Here is a 21,430-nt window from a genome sequence, read left to right as displayed (position 1 = left end):
AAAGACACACAAGCAAAAACTTTTTAAAGGTTTTTTAAATGTTCTATTTGGAAAATGTGCTACAGAAATGTCCTTCAAGTATGAATGTTATTAAATGCACATACATCAAGTGAATCATACAAGTCATACAAATCCAAACTTGGAGGAGGTGCCCTGTGCACATTAGCAATGTATATTCTTCAGCACTCCCAGATCCCGTTGCTTCTTGGTTTTAAAGGCCATCACAAAGTTATGAGGGGAAACAATACCCTTTCCCTGTTCATCTGTCTGTCCCATGACAATGTAGTTAAGCCCTGAAAAACCAAAACAAATAATTTATATAATATAATATAATATAATATAACAAGTGACATTAAGAGAGTCATTTATTCAATCAATTCATTCAAAACACTAATACTTTCCAGAATGAAATACCACTATTGTTCTGTGTTGCAGCGGTTCTGTTTTGGCTTTATTTGGTACTAAAAAGAAGTACTATATACATTATCTATGTTTTTTTGACTGTACTAAAGCACAAAAATACAATAATATGTTTGCAGATATTTAGGAACCATGCTAATTTAACATACTTGTTTCTCTGAAAAACAAAGCTACAGCCAGTTATTCTACATTGAAATGTGTGTTCCATGTCAGAATGCTTGTTTTTGTTTTGGTCTGTGTGATCCCACCCACTGCCAGTTTACCCAATAGTATTTCGACACCCGGGGTTGCCAGTTGGCAAAAACAACCCTCTCCAATATTTTTAATTTGGACTGCACTACCCATTTCAACCACTAGCTGTCAATATTACATACTGCACCTTTAAGAGCAAACTGAATGTAAAGTTTTCAGGCACTTAATTGCATGTTAGTTACAACTGTAAATGTATTATAGTTTAAATTTGTATTAAACGCAATTAGTTGCAATTTACTACATTTTAATATATATTAACTTTAAATATAATATCAAATAACACACTACCATTAAAGTTTTAATTAAAGGTACAATATGTAATAAATTTGTTCGCTAGAGGTCGCTAGAAGCCTATTCAAAACAAAGGCGTAGCTTGATGACGCCAAGTTTTAGAGTGGAATCTTGGGACATGTGGTCTCCATCTCAATGGACAGTGCAAAAGAATAGGGATAGGACTCGGGAAGAAATCATGCTCATGGATGCGATTATTAACGTTACTGTAGTATGAAGCAGAGCAGGAGCGAGTGTTTTGGGAGCTGAACGAGGCCGCTGGAGCGATTGCACAACAGCAGAACTTTTATTATGCCACAGTCGCCGGCACCGCTTCCGCTTTTCCGGTCATTAGTATAAGGTAACTGTCAGACACAGACGAGGACACAGATGAGGTAAAGTGCAACAGTGTTTATTGACAGAGGTTTCAGACACAGGTGATAACACAGGTTGGGAATCTTGACACGTAGAACAGACAACTGGTATAATAATGATAACTTTCCTTGACAGATGTAGATGATGACACAGATGATGATGAAGGACTCAGGACTGGAGACGAAGACGATGAAGACAACAGGTAAGTACAATGTCCAGGTAGTAAGAGGTCGAGTGATGTGTAGGGATCGGTGCAAGACCAGACAATGAGTGAATGGGACTGGTGTGCTTATATGTGGCTCTGGTGATGATGCACAGGTGTTCAGTATTCCGGTGATTGTGAACGAGAGGGCGTGGTGTAAGTGTCCGTGTCTGAAGGTGCAGGTTGTGTAGCCGTGACAGTACCCCCTCCTCCACGGGCGGCTCCTGACGGCTGGGAACGACGGCGGCGACGGGGTCTACCACGGCCTCGAGGAGCGGGACGGTTGGGATGTTCTTGGTGGAACTCTGTAAGTAGACTGGGGTCAAGGATGTCCTGGCGGTTGACCCAGCATCGCTCCTCTGGGCCGTAGTTCTCCCAGTCCACTAGGTACTCCAGTTGGGACCCACGTCGCCGCGAGTCAAGGATAGCTCTCACCCGGTAGATGTTGGAGTCTCCATCGATGGCAGGAGGAGGAGGTACGGCATCATCACCAGGCTCTGTGGAAGGAGGAGACAAAGGGTCAGTGAAGGGTTTGAGAAGTGAAACATGGAAGGATGGTGAGATGCGGTACTGTGCTGGGAGTTGGAGACGGTAGGTCACTTCATTCAGCTGCCTTTTGATGGTGAATGGTCCGATGTACCGGGGACTCAGCTTACGGCAAGGCAGCCGGAGGCGGATGTCCCGAGTGGAGAGCCAAACTTGCTGTCCTGGTTGATATTGAGGAGTGGGTCGTCGGCGGGCGTCAGCTTGCTCCTTGTGCCTCCGGACTGCCTGCTGGAGGTGCACGTGAGCTGAGTCCCAGACCCTCTCGCTCTGTCGGAACCAGTGATCTACCGCTGGGATCTCCGAGGGCTCACCCGACCATGGAAACAAGGGAGGTTGGTATCCTAGCACACACTGGAACGGGGTGAGCCCTGTAGTGGACTGCTGGAGGGAATTCTGGGCGTATTCGGCCCAGGGCAGATACTGGCTCCAACAGTCCTGGTTACAGTGGCAGTAGACCCTCAGGAACCTCCCGATTTCCTGGATTTTCCGCTCAGTCTGGCCGTTGGTCTGAGGGTGGTATCCTGACGAGAGGCTGACGGACACCCCTAGGAGGCGGAAGAATGTGGTCCAGACCCGGGAGATGAACTGTGGCCCACGGTCAGAAACAATGTCTTCAGGTAGACCAAAGTGGCGGAAGACGTTATGGAAGAGTGCCTCTGCCGTTTCGAAGGCCGTTGGTAGTCCTTTGAGAGGAATGAGTTTACAGGATTTCGAGAATCTATCCACCACAACTAGTACACAGGTGAATCCTTGAGAGGAAGGAAGATCAGTCATAAAGTCTATTCCAATGTGGGTCCAGGGTCGTTCTGGGATGGGCAGAGGCACAAGCTTTCCTTCAGGCAATCTCCTAGGGGTATCCGCGATGGCACAGACTGGGCAACCCCTGATGTACCGGGAGATGTCCTGAGGCATGGATGGCCACCAATAACGTTGTTGAAGGAGCGAGAGGGTCCTTCTCCTGCCTGGGTGTCCAGAGCCCGGAGATGAGTGAGCTAAGTCCAAGAGGGTGATACGGTGATGAGGTGGAACATACATTCTACCCTCTGGACCTCCCGGCGGAGCAGGTTGGAGAAGGTTCTCTTGTTGGATCTGTTGGTTGATGGTCCACTGGATAGGGCTTACGATCATGGCTGGAGGGAGGATAGGCTCGGGAGTTTCAGGATCGGGATCTGCTTGATGGAGATGAGATAGAGCATCAGCACGGTTGTTCTGATCTCCTGGACGGTAGGTGACTTTGAAGTTGAATCTGGTGAAGAATAAAGCCCATCTGGCTTGACGATGGTTGAGTCTGTTAGCGTCTCGTAGATATTCAAGGTTGCGGTGGTCAGTGATGACTTCAAACGGTAACTTAGCCCCCTCCAGCCAATGTCGCCACTCCTCCAAGGCGAGCTTGATCGCCAGGAGCTCACGATTGCCAATATCGTAATTCTGCTCCGCCGGGGATAGCTTCTTGGAATAGAAGGCACATGGATGGAGTCGTGGAGGATCCCCCTGCCGCTGGGACAGTACCGCTCCGACCCCGGTGGAAGAGGCATCCACCTCGACGATGAACTGGCGGTTAGGATCAGGATGGACCAGGATCGGAGCGGACTTGAAGGCGAGTTTCATCTGATGGAAGGCGTTCGTGGCCGCGGGGTTCCGGGACAGAGACTTGGGCCGGTTACGGAGAAGAGAGGTAAGTGGTGAACTGAGCATGCTGTAGTTATTAATGAAACGGCGGTAGAAATTAGCAAAGCCCAGGAACCTCTGAAGCTCCTTGATGGTGTTGGGTTGTTTCCAGTGAGTGATGGCTTCCACCTTCCCCTGGTCCATCTTCACACCATTGGGATCGATGACATAACCCAGGAACTGGACTGAGGAAGTATGGAATTCGCATTTTTCCAGTTTAAGGTAGAGTTGGTGTTCACAGAGCTTCTGGAGGATGAGTTTGACATGGTTCACATGGTCTTCATAACGATGAGAGTAGATGAGGATTTCGTCGATGTATACAATGACGAACTTGTTCAGGTAATCTCGGAAAACTTCATTCATATAATTCTGGAACACAGATGGACTATTGGACAACCCATACGGCATCACCTGATATTCGTAGTGCCCGGACGGGGTGATGAACGCTGTCTTCCACTCGTCCCCCTTCCGTATGTGAATCAGGTTGTAGGCACTCCTCAAGTCCAGTTTTGAGAATATGGTGGCTCCACGTAGTTGTTCCAGGGCAGCTGGGACCAGAGGAAGGGGATAACTGAATTTTACTGTTTGTGAATTGAGATGGCGATAGTCAATACACGGCCGCAAGCCTCCGTCCTTCTTGGCCACGAAGAAGAAACTCGACGCGGCAGGGGAAGTCGATGGTCGTATAAATTCCTGCTTAAGAGCTTCTTGAACGTACCCCTCCATGGCCTTCTGCTCCGGGATGGACAATGGGTATACTCGTCCCTTTGGTAACATAGCCCCAGGCAGGAGGTCGATGGCGCAGTCCCATGGCCGATGAGAAGGAAGTTGGGTTGCCAACCGCTTGCTGAAGACATCCTGGAACGCCCGATAAGCTGGAGGAATGGTTACTTGGACTTGGGTTTCTGGACTTTCAACGGAGGTAGATTGGACCGGTAATGGTGGTTTTCTGGATGAAGAAGATGATTGAGGAACTTTTACAGGTAAGGTGATGCAGTTTTCATGGCAGTTCTTACCCCACTTGAGGATTTCACCAGTTGGCCAATGGATGTAAGGTTGGTGTAGGTTTAACCACGAGCGTCCCAGGATGATGTCAGCGGTTGACTCCTCCAGCACCATAAATGTGATGTCCTCCACATGCAAGTGACCAACGCGAAGGACGAGTGTGGGGGAGAAGTAACGGACATGACCTCGGCCCAGCGGTTTTCCCTGTATGGTAGTTATTTTCAGGTCGACGGGGCTGCGTTGACGTTTGGCATTCAGGCGATTGAGGGTTTGTTGGCTGATGAAGTTCCCCGCCGACCCGGACTCGATGAGGGCTTTACTGAAACAGAAGATTGACAATGTTTTAGGTTTACCCAGGTCTTAGTTAAACACGCAGTTTGAGGAGGTAGTTGGATGGTACTCACCGCTGGACGAGGAGGTCGAACTGGACAGGTGGGTAGTTGATGTCCATCTCCCCCACAATACAAGCACAACCGTAAGTTGATGCGGCGTTGTCGTTCTGAGGTGGTGAGATGGTATGTATCAACTTGCATGGGTTCAGGTGCTGGAGGCACGACAGATGGTGAGACAGGCGGAGGATTTACAGCGGGAGCGATGTGACTGCAAGCAGCGAGTCGTTGGGAAACCCGGATGGATTTTTGGATCAAACTCTCTAACCCCAGGGAATCTTCATATACCACGATCAATTGTTTAACTTCTTCGCGTAATCCATGACGAAAAGCTGTGATGAGAGCGGTTTCATTCCAGCCGCTTATATAAGCGAGGGTGCGGAAGCGCACAGCATAAGAACTCACAGTCTCGTTCTTTTCTTGGCGAATGTTGAATAGTTGATCGTGAATGGATAAGTCAGCTGTCTGTTGGCCGAAGACTTCCTTTAACTGGGAACAGAATGAGGATACAGAACCAATGATCGCAGAATTTGCTTCCCATAATGATTGGGCCCATTGCAGGGCTTTACCTGATAGTAGATTAATGATGAATGCCACCCGGCTTCTTTCGGTGGTGAACAGATGAGCATTGGCTTCCATGTAAAGAGAACATTGTAGTAGGAACCCGCTGCAATCCTCCGCCGCGCCGCTGTATGTCGCTGGTTTGGCCATGGGACTCGCAGGGGCAGCTGAAGAAGTGACCGGCGGTGTAGGTGTTGATGATGACGGTGCGGTGGTTGTAGCAGGTGGTGTGTATTGGACGTCTTGAAGGAGTGAGGACCGTACAGCGTTGACCAGTGTCAGGAAGGGATCCGCGGTGCGGTCCTCGCCTGTGTCTGAAGAGCTCTGCATCTGGTCTGGTCTTCTGTCAGACACAGACGAGGACACAGATGAGGTAAAGTACAACAGTGTTTATTGACAGAGGTTTCAGACACAGGTGATAACACAGATTGGGAATCTTGACACGTAGAACAGACAACTGGTATAATAATGATAACTTTCCTTGACAGATGTAGATGATGACACAGATGATGATGATGAAGGACTCAGGACTGGAGACGAAGACGATGAAGACAACAGGTAAGTACAATGTCCAGGTAGTAAGAGGTCGAGTGATGTGTAGGGATCGGTGCAAGACCAGACAATGAGTGAATGGGATGTTTATATGTTTATAATGGTGTGCTTATATGTGGCTCTGGTGATGATGCACAGGTGTTCAGTATTCCGGTGATTGTGAACGAGTGGGCGTGGCGTAAGTGTCCGTGTCTGAAGGTGCAGGTTGTGTAGCCGTGACAGTAACGCAGCTCTGTTTATCATATTAGATACATTTGAGTGTGTTGAAAATGTTATAACGTTATCATCTCATATAAATCATATCATATCATATCATATTAAATATTGGATGGCTTGTGTTGATAAATGACATGCAATTAATTTTAAAACATATTGTATGATGGAGAAAATTATGTATTACTGTTAATAAAAATAAAGCTGCATCTGATTATGCTATGTTAGCTATTTGACAAAATAGTGTTTTTCTCTGAGGCATGGTAAAGCATATGGTAAAAAAAAATTTATTTAAACAATAAGACTAAACGTGTTGAGCTATATAACAACAATTCATTTTCTGTCTATAAATATATCAAAACAATTGTTCCCTTGTCTATTAAAATGTGTAATATATTAAAGCGTCATTGGTGTTTCCATGGTTTCTACAAAATAAAACAAACCGGAAACCGAGGGTAACGAGGGTGTGATGCAATTGACAGGTGACTCCTCACACGTCCCGGAGCTTTGGTTAAAACTGCAATTTTCTCACAATTTACTAATAGTTGCAAACATTTGAGATATTGTAAGTACTCAAGTGAACAAAATATATAACACTGGCCTACTTGTTTTTGGATATTTTACTGCAAAAATATTACATATTGCACCTTTAAGTCCTTAACATATGCTTTAGTATGTTAGTCAACACATCAAAATAAGTGTATACTTCTTTTGACAAATGATTATTAAACTTAATGATTTAAAATGTACTTTAAAGTAAAAAAATAATAATTTGACAATGTAACAAAGTGCATGAATGTTCATGCTCTTTTAGTACAATTAAGTGGCCTTTTAATTCATTAACATTATATTATCTGCAAGTACAGTTCTTAAGAAATATACTTTTAAGATATGAAGTATACACTAAGTGCACATTCAATGCTTTTTTAACTTTTTTTTTTCATAAGGGCAATCTATTGTTGTTGGTTCTAAAGTGACGTTTTTTAATTAGTAACAGAGGATTGGCCACATTTAGAACTAGCAACTGCACATTCCAAAGCGTGGCATAAAAAAGTTGTTTAGTTTGGTGTTTAGTTTCTCCTTACTTATTTTTTTTCATTTAACCTTTGCTTGTGTGCCTTTGCTTTAATATAATGTAAGCCAAAGCAAATACTATTTTGTTTATTCCCTTGTTTTTCATTTCAACAATAAAAATTCCACCGCAAATGATTAATGTTAAACTGTTCCTCTATACCGCCAAAAACAATTCCTGCATATTTTAACGCAAATTCTTCTATGGCACATTTCTAGAAATTTCCCTCAAAACAAAACAGTTGCTTTTCAGAGTTTCCGAGCAGTGGCTAAGTGAGCTGAGGTAAAGCATGGCACAATAAAGTCACATACCATCCATGTGGTTGAAGAGAATTATTATTCTAGCTGTCCATGATTCAAGGAAACCAACTGAGACCCTCTCCTGAGCGAGCTTAAGTTACACACCGTGACGCTGAAATGGCATATCCTGCCTGAAATATCTCAACACTACAAATGGAGCCAAAGGACTTTGGGGGAGTTTGAGATTTGCAAACTATCACCTTCCAAAATCCACCTCAATCAACTATAAACATCTGCTGGAATTGCTGGGTGCTAGTGTTGGCTGTGCTGGTTTCAATTAAAATGATTAAGGTTAGAATTTTTGTAGATCAAGGTCAATGTAAAGATACTCGCCTCTTCTGACCAGAGGGCATTTTTTACAGAGGACCGTGACTTTAGTGCTCATGGTCTTCCCAGCCTGTTGAATGGCTAAATTTCCTTCCTTATAAAGGTGTATGAGGGAAAAGGTGGCGAGGACGCTGTGGTCCCTCATGGCCGCTGAGATAAGTGTGGCAGTAATCACTGTGGGGGGAAAAAAGACAGAATCAGGGTTTCTTCTTTGAACAAATGCTTAAAATTGCATGTGCATGGTAACGTATAAAGTATGTATAGTGCTGCTATGCGTGCTGCCATTTTAGTGTGCTCAGCAGCTTTACTACCACTGCAATTAAAAAAAAAAAAAAAAAAGAGCTGAGTCTTAGTATCGGCCTGAACACATTTTTCATCTATAAGCATAGAGACGGTGACTGAGAGCTTTAGTTAACTTTTAAAACTCGCATAGTGAATTATTTCTGTGAATTAAAATAGGTTTACACTGATTTTGTATACTTTCTATATAACGTACTTGGAAAATATACTTGATCTTTATCTGATTTTTGTAAGGGTTAATTTTGTTAAGGGTAACAATTTGTTAATTAAACATTTTCTTATACCAAGTTATAAAACGAAACCAATATTTTTTCCTCAAATATCAGTTTGATAAAGAGTGTTACAAATGTATAGACTTTTTGTTTGTTTGTTTGTTTGTTTAAGAATAGGATATTCATTGCTAGACTAAAGAAGAGTAATTCGTTTAATGCCTTTGTAAAAACCCTGAAAGTGTGAAAAAGTCAGGAATGTGGTGAGGGCTGATGCCTGGAGCTGGAATATCAAAGAAATTCTCAGAATTCCTGCTGTTATTTGGGTTTGCAGAAAGCAAAAAATTGAAACCAAACAACGGTCACTTACCAAAGTTACTAGAGCAGTAATGACTTTCAATTGTTCCAGTCCTTTTGCATTTTTGCTTGCAAAGACCTTCTGAATATGTAAGGGCTTTATGGAAAAGAGAGATTAGTTTTAATAATGACCAACTAAAGTATGCTCTTATACACTAAAATACAGTGTAAAACACAGCAAAAGTCACATACATTTATTTCTGTTAAAGCACTTTAGTAACAAAATAGACGCACGTTAGTCTTCCCGTGTGACTGAACTAATGCGTTCCATATGAACCAAACATAATAAATCTTCAATACATTCCAACGTCATTACCTACACACGTTTATTCCCATAATGTACGGCAGTTTTACACCGTGCCGCTACTTGCATTTTTCATTTGAAATGAAACCTTCTGGAAAGTGGGCTGTGGACTGACCTACGGGTGGTGTAGTGGGTGGTATAGTGCTCATGGAGGTGAGAGGGGCACTGGCTGTGCTGAGACTCCTCGATTTAAACCGGTAATGGCCGATGAATCCATCCGCAGTTAGACTCAGGTCAGACAAAAACATGATGAGGAGATGATTGCCATCCGAATAAATTGGCCTACAAGACAAAATAAATAAATAATGTTTGAAATTACCATTTATCCTTTAAAATACCTCTCTAAAACAAAGTTTTATGGACCATGTGGATACACTTTATTGATCATAAAGCGGTTTTTAAGTGTACCTAAAAGAAGAAATTGCATTGACTTATTTTAAAAGTAGGCCAAATAAGCTTCTGGGGAAATCATTTCAATATATCACAATATGATTAATAGTTAATGCAGTATTGTTTTTCATGTAACGTTTATTTAACATGTACTGTACAGTAGTAAGATATTTTTCCAATGTATATGTTTACTTAAAGGGATAGTTCACCCAAAAATGAAAATTTTCCCATGATTTACTCATCCTCAAGCCATCCTAGATGTATATGACTATCTTCTTTCAGACGAACACAATCAGAGATATATTTAAAAATATCCTTAGTCCTACAAGGTTTATAATGGTTGTGAATGGGGGGGCCGCGTTTTGAAGTAAAAAACAATGCATCCATCCATAAAAAGTAATCCATATGGCTCCAGGGGGTTAATAAAGACCTTCTGAAGCAAAGCAATGCATTTTTGTAAGAAAAATATCCAAATGTAAAAATTCAAATAACTAGCTTCCGGCGGACGACCGTTGATTTGTGATGGAAGAGCAACCTTTGATCTGATGCACAACGTAATGACGAACGCAGAGGCGCAGAAGATTCACCGAAGATTCAAATCACCGGTCATGGACTATAAGTCTAAAACTATCATTTTTAAGGAGAAATTTCAGAGGATTTTGATAGAAAAGAAGAGGAGCTTAAATTTGTTGCACATGCTGCCCGATTTTTTGAACCGCGAGAGGCATCTAAGCTTACAATACTCCCTTAACCCCTTGGAGTCATATGGATTATCATGGGATAATTTTCATTTTTGGGTGAACTATCCCTTTAAGACATAATGGGTGGGACATATCGAACAGCCCCTCCCCTTTTTTAAAATAGCCAATAGCGTTTCGTTTATATCACAGCTTGGCCAGAGCCGTTAGCTTGGTAAAGCCTCAGTTTCCTATGAATCTCTAGCCGTTTCTCATCCTAATCTCCTCTATATCGTATTAAAATAGAGATACATTTTGTGGTGCACCGACTCGTGCATATGATCCGCTCTGTGCTCTCGTGTCTCTGGACCGGGAGCAGACTATGCGGACGCTGCAGTAGTTCGTGTGACACTAACATGAAACCAAACTTCATTCACCTCAATGGAAAGCATATAACACTGTCTTAATCGTTCCCTGTCCCCAATATAGTGCACTATGTGCCATTCACCATGTAGAAAATAGGAAATGTGTGAACAATTGACCGAGTTTAGCCGCAGCTTCAGTGTCTATTTATAATGTAGGAGGTGGCATGTTTTAGATTCTAGACGGCATTTGAAGTGAGAGATTGTAAGTTTTGAATGCTTATTTCTCCTTAATGCAAATTTTGTCATTGTTTTGGAACACAACAACTTACTCAAAACCTTAAGGCTAACATATTCATACTAAAAGCTAAAAAATGTAAATTTTGATTTCAGGAAGACTTTAATACTGTAAAGCTGGTGTGTTAAAGCAATCTATTGTATAAAGTGCTGTATAAATAGTGTGACGTGACTTGAGTGGAGTGCCGAATTGCAAATCTGGAGCAAACATATCCACATCACTATGACAGGATGCTTTCTTAACTGCTGCTTTCTCACTGCTGTCATTTTTGTTGTTTTTATTTTACTAATGAAAGGAAAGCATTCAGCACATATTTACATATTCATCTACACAGCACTCTCAGCAGTGTGAGAGTCCTCGGGATGTTCCCAAACAATTTACTGCTGAAAAGTTATTTTGAACTTCTTTTTACCCCTAAGCGAAGAATGAATTAAAGGTGCTTAAAGGTGCCCTAGAATGCTTTTTCACAAGATGTAATATAAGTCTAAGGTTTCCCCTGAATGTGTCTGTGAAGTTTCAGCTCAAAATAACCCATAGATTTTGTATTATATAATTTTTTTAACTGCCTATTTTGGGGCATAATTATAAATGCGGCGTTTCAGCGTATGTCCCCTTTAAATGCTCGCGCTCCCCGCCCCCAAGCTCGCAACTCTATAATACATTGCATAAACAAAGTTCACACAGCTAATATAACCCTCAAAATGGATCTTTACAAAGTGTTCGTCATGCAGCTAATCAGATCATGTAAGTATAATATTTATTTGGATGTTTACATTTGATTCTGAATGAGTTTGATAGTATGCTCCGTGGCTAAAGCTAACATTACACACTGTTGGAGAGATATATAAAGGATGCAGATGTGTTTATGAATTATACAGACTGCAAGTGTTTGATAATGAAAATAATGACATGGCTTTGGTCTCCGTGAATACAGTAAGAAATAATGGTAACTTTAACCACATTTACAGTACATTACCAACATGCTAACGAAACATTTAGAAAGACAATTTACAAATATCACTAAAAATATTATGATATCATGGATCATGTCAGTTATTATTGCTCCATCTGTCATTTTTCGCTATTGTCCTTGCTTGCTTACCTGCATAAAGTCTGTGTGCTGCTCCGAACGTTAATAATGGCTTGTCTAATGCCTTGAACATGGGCTGACATATGCAAAAGTTAGGGGCGTACATATTAATGATCCCGACTGTTACGTAACAGTCGGTGTTATGTTGAGATTCGCCTGTTCTTCAGAGGTCTTTTGCACAAATCAAATTTACATAAGAAGGAGGAAACAATGGTGTTTGAGACTCACTGTATGTCATTTCCACGTATAGAACTCTAATTATTTAACTATGCCGAGGTAAATTAAATTTTCAATTCAAGGGCACCTTTAAAGAACAGTGTATTGGTGCATGTGTGATGGACTGAGGGTCTCACATGGGTGGGCTGTCTCCGCAGAACTTGCCGATCTTCCGTGACTCATTCATTTCTCCACCATTAAACACAGCCACATGGTCATAGCGGCAGTAGCTGTCTCTCTCCACATCAAACTTCTCAAACGTCAGCTCAATGATCTGAGGGGGGGGGGAGTTACTTTGCAATTTAAATAAGATAATTATTCATACTCATCCTGTCAATGTGCTGTTAGTGATGCATGACTTGTAACATGATCTGAAAACTACAGAAATAATAAATTAACACCTGGTCCTGAGGAGCAATAATATGCCAGGAACATGTTACTCCAGCTGGGTAGTCTTTTTCTGGCCAGTTAGGTGTCTTTATTGTCCCAGAGGGCTTGTCTAAAAGACCCCCACAATATCGGTCACCTGCCATGGACAATCATTGGATATTAGTCTGATGACATGGAATCAATACAGATTTATTTGAAATACTGTGGTCTGTAGTGCTGCATTTTGAAATAATTGGAGAAAAACTGAGTGTGCATTTACAGTGCAGTAAACAGACTGTATACCCTATTTTTTAGAGGATTCAAAAAACCTGATGAGCAAAACAAAACACTGAGCTGAATTTAAAGAACAGGGAAGGGCCACTTTCTATATTTGGATAGTAATAAGTTGGTAGTCTCGTTACCTCTTTCATTTGGGTGAATCGCTGAGTATACAGCAAGGAAACCACTCCCAGCTGTGTTGGCGTCTGACACCATGACCACTTGCATCTTGTTTCCATTGGTGACCAGTGCTCCGGGTTTGGAAGTACCACAGAAGCGGCCGAGACGCTGCCCGTTGATGTGGCCACTGTATACATCAACAAAGTCATATCTGCAAAGACTATCGCTCTCAAGATCCAGAACCCGAAACAAGAGGGAGACAACCCTCCCCTCAGGGACCTGAAGACGGTTAATTGAGAAGAGTCAACACAATCCCATGGCAGTTTGAAAACTATTTTACGTTTTGGCAACTTGGTGGATAATATCTACAGATTTATCTCATTCATATAGTCTGCTTATGTTACTTTTAGGGTTGAGGTTACTTTAAAAAAAAAAAGAGAGATGTTTTCACATGAATCAAATTCGCCTCCAATTCCACAAAATGTAAAATTGTTACGTTTTCTTATGAGATCAAGGGTGCATTTCCCATTCAATGGCATAACTACTAGAGATGTAACAATATATCGTGCCACAACATATCGCAATACAAAAATGCCACAATATGTATCATGAATAGTGACAATATGTATTATGTATAGTACCCAAATTGAAAATTACTGTGTGAGAAAAAATTCAAGTTTAAAGAGTTTTAGTGTCAGTACTACATTACAGTACTATATATAATGTTGAATATATCATAATGCAATGGGGGAATATTATTGTTAATGGGGTCCTGATAATGCCAAATGTTTTATGTTACCAGTAAAAAGTGGCTTACATTAATTTAAATGTATCTATTCAGTGACAGAGTGCAAGCATATTTGTCTAAATTATTCTAAACTATTCTGGTGTCACCATTGTCCTATTCATTGGGTTACCAGAACCAAGTCCAAGCCTGTTCATTTCCACCCCCAGTGTAATACCAAATGTAGCATTTTAACCAACAGTACATTTTTTGTTAACCATTTACCATGTCTTGGAGTATTCGCAATAATATCGTATTGTGAGTTCAGTATCGAATCGTGATATGAGGGTATCGTTACACCCCTATTAACTACCATAGTGTGATGCAATGAGTAATTAACTAGCTAGTTACGACTGTTTCTCGAAAACGAAGTAACATGGTCACACCTCTGTCATCTGAATGACGTTGCTTTAACAATATACTGTCGTAAATGACGTCGCACACAGGTGGTGGTGTAATAACTTCTGCTAATTAATCAATTCGCAAATCGCAATTAATGTCAGTTTATTATCATTCATTTAGCCGAAACATCAGAAAGCCATTTTTTTATCATGTTTACATGCAGTATGTAATTGGTGTACTCCCATAGGCTATATATCTGGTTCATTCAGTCAAACGTTTTCTCCACAACATTTCCCCAAAATGCTGCTGTAACGAAGATGGCATCTGAGAACTATTTTGCTTTTTTTGATCCCTGTCATTTTGCTTTATTTGATGTTTGATTCATCAAGGGTTCCGAAGTCAAAATTTGTTGACACTGAAATATATAGAATTAAATGTATATATATTTAAATGGAATGAAAGATACACTGTACAGACAAGCCAAAATATTATGACCAGTCTCAGGAGAAGCGAATATTGTTGATCATTTCCTAACAAGACCACATATTAAAGTCTGGGTATTATATGGTAAGCAGACAATCAGTTCTTGTAATCAAGTGTGTTGGCTGGCAGGAGAAATGGGCAGGAATAAAGTGTTGCAAGACTTTGACAACGGCCAAATTTTTTATGGCAAAGCAACTGGGTTCAGAGTATCTCAGAAACGTCAAGGTGACTGGGTTGCTCCCGGTCAGCAGTGGTGAGAATTTACCAACAGTGGTCTGAGGAGGGACAAACCAACAACCAGCGACAGTGTGTTGGGCCCCCAAGGCTCATCAATGCACAAGGGCAAAGATAGCGATCCTGTCTGGCCCGAGCCAACAGACGGTCTACTGTGGCATAAGTCAAACTAAATTTTAATGATGGTTATAGGGGGAATGTGTAACAAAACAAATTGCATCGCACTCTGTTGTGTATGGGGCTGCATAGCCGCAGACCAATCAGAGTGTCTGTGGTGACCCCTATCCACCATCAATAGTGCCTGACATGCAAGCATCGGAACTGGACCTTGGAGTAGTGGAAGAAGGTCGCCTGGTCCAATGAGTCCCATTTGTTTTTACATCACGTGGACGGCCGCATATGTGAGCACCATTTATCTGGGGAAGAAATTGAATCAGGATGCACTGTGGGAGGATGACAAGCTGATGGAGGGATTGTGATGGTCTGGGCAATGTTCTACTGGGAAACACTGGGTCTGGCCATTCATGTGGACATAAATTTGACACGTGCCAGTGCCACCTACCTAATCATTGTTGCGGACCAGGCACAACCCTTCATGACAATGGTGTTCCCTGGTGAAAGTGGCCTCTTTCAGCAGGATAATGCACCCTGACACACTGCACACATTGTTCAGAAATGGTTTGAGGAACATGATGAAGAGTTCAAAGTGTTGCCCTGAACTTCAAATTCCCCAGATCTCAATCCAGTTGAGCATCTGTGGGATGTACTGGACCAACAAGTTCCATGGTGGCTCCACCTCACAACCTACAGGACTTGATGGATCTGCTGCTAACATCTTGGTGCCGGATACCACAGGACATCTTCAGGTGTCTTGTAGTGAACCGGTGAACCGTTTTGGCAGCACACAGAGGATCAACAGTATATTAGGCAGGTGGTCATAATGTTTTGGCTCATCTGTGTAGAATGTACTGCATTGCTTTGCCTACTGCACCCAAGAGCACAATCCACATGTCATACTAACAAAGAACCTATGCTTCTAACCACAGGTTCGAGAGCTGTAGTTTCAACCACACAAATTTGCAATGCTATTTGCGAATGTTTGCTGGATCTATGGTTTCGGGGAACGCTGAATTGATGAATGTTATCGATGGAACTTGCGACAGTATTGGCTAACAGTGCTTTTGGGAAACGTATCTCAGATTGAGAAGTGTAAAAAATAAAATTTTAGTATGAATACCCAGGTGAAAAAAAGTACACTTCTATAATGTATTTAAAGTGCTCTATTTTCACACACTAATTTTGTACTTAATCTTAAGAACATGTAAGTGTACTCAACTGTGCTATTTTGAGACACCATGAAATATTAACTAAAATGTGCTTTTAATATACTATCTCTGTATTTAAAAGATGTATTTAGATACCACTTATAGTACATTTGAACCCATAGTTTACTACAAGAGGTAACTAAATACATTTTTTAAATACAGAGATAGTATATTAAAAGCACATTTTAGTTCATATTTCATGGTGTCTCAAAATAGCACAGTTGAGTACACTTAGAAGTTCTTAAGAATATATTAATAAGTACTAAAGTAGAATTTTTAGTATATTAAGTACAAAATTAGTGCGTGAAAATAGAGTACTTTAAGTACATTATAGAAATGTACTTTTTTTTTCACCTGGGTATTTTTCCACAATGAATCTATTTAACTTGGATTACTCTCCAAAAATGTTATTAAGTCAGCTGATTTTCAAAAATACATTTGTAGTGGAGCTCATGAGTAAAATATTTTTGTGCTATGGACGTGAATGTGATGTTGCCAGTAATGTTGTTAATTTTCTAAGCAAAAAGTATTTTGCCTGATAAACGATAAAACAGGCAAAAATTCTATAAAAATACATTGAAAGAAAAATGATATAGAAATACATTGAAAGATACATTGAAAGATAAAAATATCATAGAGGCTTGGGACAGTAAGCAACCACCTAGACCACTCTACAACAGCCTAGCAACACCCTAGCAACCAAAGAGTAATGTGATAAAAAAAAAACACTACTATTGTGAAGGTGAGTTTGTGCACTGCTAAGCTTCTTTGAGAGAGAGAGAGAGAGAGAGAGAGAGAGAGAGAGAGAGAGATCACAAATCACAGAAAGCAAACAGATTTATGGTGGGAAATATTTTCTTTGACATAAAAGACATTTAAAGACTGATATCTCCCACACATCTGTCCTTACTGTAATTCTCCACACACATTTGTTGCTGGGTGGGTAGACACCGGGATACCCCTGACTCCCAATCAGTCCTGTGTCTCCAGTAAAGTTCCCGCCACATGTAAAAATGGGTCTACAATTAGGGCAAATGGGAAAGCACATAGTTTGAAACTTAAAAGGACTTCAAAATTATGTGCTTTATTAGTTCTAAGTAAAACTAATAAACAGTATAATTAATTAATTTGTATTAGTACAAATTAGTCCAATTTGTATATCACAGGAACTAATAGTTACGAAGCAAACAGCAAACAGGATTCAACATATTTGTCTGGCATTCGATTTAAATGCTTTATTGATCATATACAGCTTCTAGATATGTATTTTAGTTTTATATTCCACATACCTTCGATGTCGTTGGGTAAAAATGACGCTGAACAGGAAAGCGCTCGCGATGCTCCAGATTATAATCCTCATTGTATGAGGCGCATTTGAACAAATGAGACATTCAGAGAGAAAGAGAAGTGAAATCTCCAGAGATATTCTACTGCTGACTGACCGACTGCTGCTCATGAATGTGCTGTTTGTTCAGCGGGAGTTGATGGGAGCAGTTTCCCTTAAACCTTGTGAGGGCAACTCGTGTCACTTTCACGTATATTGTGACTGAAGCATGCTACTGCTGTAGTTTTCTTAATAAGGATTCTAAATGCGAAGAATACGTTTACAGTAGATTATGCAAATATAGCAATTGTTTTATCAGAATTATCCGAAGCAGTTATTCCACCTGAATGCTATTTTTCTTCCATATACAGTACGATACTTCTTTTAAAGCACAATTAGATACTTTTAAAGTCCATATAAATGAGCAGCGCGTGTTTTTAATCTTCTGATTCACCACATTTTACCTCACGCTGATGGAAGACCACTAGATGTCTACCTTGCACAAGATTTTGTCAAACTTGATGAGTATTTCTTAGTGCAGGGGTTTTGAAACTATGGCCAGGGGACCCCCGGGATCTAGGGAGTCAATGGATGAGTTTAGAGAAAAATAAATAATGTTTTTGATTTAAATCAATAAATTATTTAAATTAATATAATGCTTATGCTTAAAAATGTAGATTTAAATATCTAAATAACTATTAAAACAAATTACAATAAAACATCTAACAGTATGTGACCAGAAAATAAATGTAGGCTAATAATGTAATTAAATACAAACTAAATAGCATTACAAACAGTATTTTACACTTGTTTATAATGTTAATTTTATAGCATAAATTGTGTCTTTATACATGACAATATATCTCTCTTTTAAATTTTAGGATAGTGAGTCCCTCGTATTAGGATGATCAAATTTGGGGGTCCGTGGCATCTAAAATATTGTGTATGTAGGCCTATGTGAGAGATAAAACAATTGACAAAAGTTTCTGAAATTGCTTTCCAATAAATCTCTTTGCCATCTAGGAGAACCTATTAAGATATTAAAAAGATGTAATTTATGAGTTTCTCTCCTATGTGCTCTTCTAATTCTCGGCATATTGAAACACAAGGCACAGCATGCGTTCCTCTCGGAAAATCAACAACCCTTATCATAGAGCAACATGTGGGAGGAATTCTCTGAATATTACATACAGATTTAAGCAATTTCCTGCTGACCAAACGTTTGTTGATTGCCCTCTGGCATAACTTGGCCCACCGCAAAATGAGGATAAGTGATTTTTACGACGCACTTACAAGGCTTTATTTATTGTACTTGTCTCTGAGCCCTGGCACCGCCTTTGAATCGGCCTCTGGCACCACAGACAAGGGCTTCCATTTGGGCTGTAGCCATTCTGTGGATTAATATCAGGCTTAATGGAACGAGATGTGGCCGTACAGCCAAGTGGGTGACATATAATTCATTAATGCAAACTGTTGGCCCAAGGGAACGCACTGACCTAGTAATATTTACTCAAGCGTAAATTAGCATCTAATGACTCCACTACAGGTATTACGTGCAAAAGGGAAGCAAACTGACAGGAATCAGAGCGGGCAGCGGGGACCTTTCGCTATGCCCTCTACCTTTGAAATAAGATCAGATTTCAGTGTTTTTCTGAAGTTTTATCCAGATGTGGATTCTTCCAAAGTCCACTGGCAGGCTCAGGATTGATATCAGCCTGTCTTTATAGGAAACAACTCTGTAAACAATTTACACATAAACAATTACAGGCAAATTGAAGAAGCCCTTACCCTTGTCCAGGGGACTAGAGTTTCAAATATGCACATGGAAGTCATGAAGACCATTACATGGTTTGTTTTTGTATGCAAGAGTCCAAATATCATATGTCGGTTCATGCTTCTGCTGGAGTCTGTGTTATGGTGAAGCCAGCTTTTATTTCCCTGGATAGTTTGTGAGAGTCTGTCGGTGTGGCAGTCATATGGGTAAAATATTCCCGTGCCCAACCCCCCGGTAAGCTGGTTTTCATTCACACTGTTATCTGAACCCACTCCCAAAAGACGCACAGTCAAGCGATGCCAGACCCTGCTTAGTGTTTGATCTACAGCTTTAATTGATTGAAAACTATGATGGTGCCTTTGAGGGAGGCTTGCAAAAGCAGCGTTAAAATAGGTTCAGGGATAGAAGGAGACATGAACTCGGATTATTTAGTTCTTATACCAGCTGTTATCAATTCGGAGAAAATGTTTCAAAACAATGCAGTCTCACACTGAATAAATAGCAAATGGAAACTCAGCAAGCAGGAACATTTATTGAATCGCATGTTTAGCAGCAACCCTGATGTCAGTTATTGAGTTGCACCTGTTCAGTACCGGGATTTAGTTTAATAAACTGGCTGTATGTAAAAAAATAGAAAAAGAGAAGGACTTGTGCCAGTTACTAGTGTTTGGGGATTTAGTTATAATGAAATCTTCTGTAAAAATCTTTTTTTGGGTTATATTAAAATTAAAAAAGGCAGCTGTGAACCCATGAAGAAAGAAAATCGTTCAGTGCTATATTAGGAAAAATGCTGTCTCAATACTTACTGTTTATAGCAAAACAACAGGAAAAAAAAAAAAAACTGTCATATAGGGACAATTATTAATTCAGAAATATATGGTTTAGTTCATTTAAAATGTTTTATTGGACAATGTACTCAGAAACCTTTTACTCAGCTGGAACAACAAATCAAATCTATCAAAAATTAAGGAATTGGTTTTGTGCCATGTGAAATTCAATCATCCCAATAAGCATGAAACTGCTTTTAAATGTCAGTAGAGATTCAATTGCTTCCATTTTAGTAATTGGTCTAGTACATTTTCTGTGATTTATTCTGCAGTGTCTCAAAAGTTAGAGGTCACTAAGATTGTTTTTTAAAGAAACTAATATTTTAATTCAGCAAAGATGCATTAAATTGATCAGAAGTGACAGTATAAAAGTCAAGACTTTTATATTTTTACAGAAAATCAATTTAAAATAAATGCTGTTCATTTTATTATTTATTCATCAGCGAATCATGAAATACATAAAATACATACATACATACTGTACATACATAAAAATAAGCAGTACAACTGTTTTCAACTTTGATAATAATAAGAAATGTTTCCTGAGCAGCGAATAAACATGTGACATGAGTACTGGAGTAATGAAGTAAAATTCAGTTTGGCCATCAAAGGAATACATTTCCAAATGTATTTAAATAGAAACATATTAAAATTGTAATAATATTTATTTTTCTTTTTTTTAAATCGTAATCCAACCTTGTTGACATCTTTCAACAATATTTAAAAATGTTCCATCTCCATATGTTTTATTTTCAGTATATATCCATATCCTGGAGTTTTACACAAATCCTGATAATTGGCCAAAAATCCTGCAAATTTAATTTAAATGTGAAGACTGCTATGAGAAGCTACAGGGATCGGAAAACTCAAACCGTAATCCCACTTGAACTAGACGGAACTTCATTCAAATTCCCACACAGGGTAGATTAGTAAAAAGAATGGTGTAAAAAGTGCTAAAACCCAAACATAATTTCCTCTCCACAAGGACCTACTTAATCAATGCTACGGACAAGTGCAGACAGGGGGAACACTCTCCAAATGGAAAATGAATTCTGAGTCAGCCCACTGGAGATTAAAAACGGACTGCAAATGAATAATGGAGGAAGACCATGAAGCAAAAACAGCACGAAAAAATGTGCCGAATCATCAATATACCTTATTGAGATTGTCTCCCAATGAAAAAGTACTCCTAATGGAAATGTTTTCGGTTCATTT

At 40.1% G+C, this 21,430-nt stretch overlaps 1 protein-coding gene across 1 annotated transcript; it reads right to left on the bottom strand.

The window, feature by feature from the left end:
* Positions 1-7: 7 nt before the first annotated feature.
* On the bottom strand, positions 8-18,062 carry pcolce2a (procollagen C-endopeptidase enhancer 2a). Its single transcript, XM_048164451.1, has 9 exons — positions 17,580-18,062; positions 17,201-17,309; positions 13,146-13,401; positions 12,756-12,880; positions 12,492-12,628; positions 9,437-9,603; positions 9,031-9,114; positions 8,158-8,325; positions 8-293 (listed from the first exon to the last, which is right to left on the bottom strand). The coding sequence occupies exons 1-9, from the start codon at positions 17,744-17,746 to the stop codon at positions 163-165; spliced, it is 1,344 nt and encodes a 447-aa protein (XP_048020408.1). The 5' UTR covers positions 17,747-18,062; the 3' UTR covers positions 8-162.
* Between the last annotated feature and the right edge of the window lie 3,368 nt (positions 18,063-21,430).

Source organism: Megalobrama amblycephala, linkage group LG17 (assembly GCF_018812025.1).
Source record: "Megalobrama amblycephala isolate DHTTF-2021 linkage group LG17, ASM1881202v1, whole genome shotgun sequence".
NCBI lineage: Eukaryota > Metazoa > Chordata > Actinopteri > Cypriniformes > Xenocyprididae > Megalobrama > Megalobrama amblycephala.
Note: the sequence above shows the minus strand (reverse complement) of the source record. Positions and strands in the feature narration are given on the sequence as shown.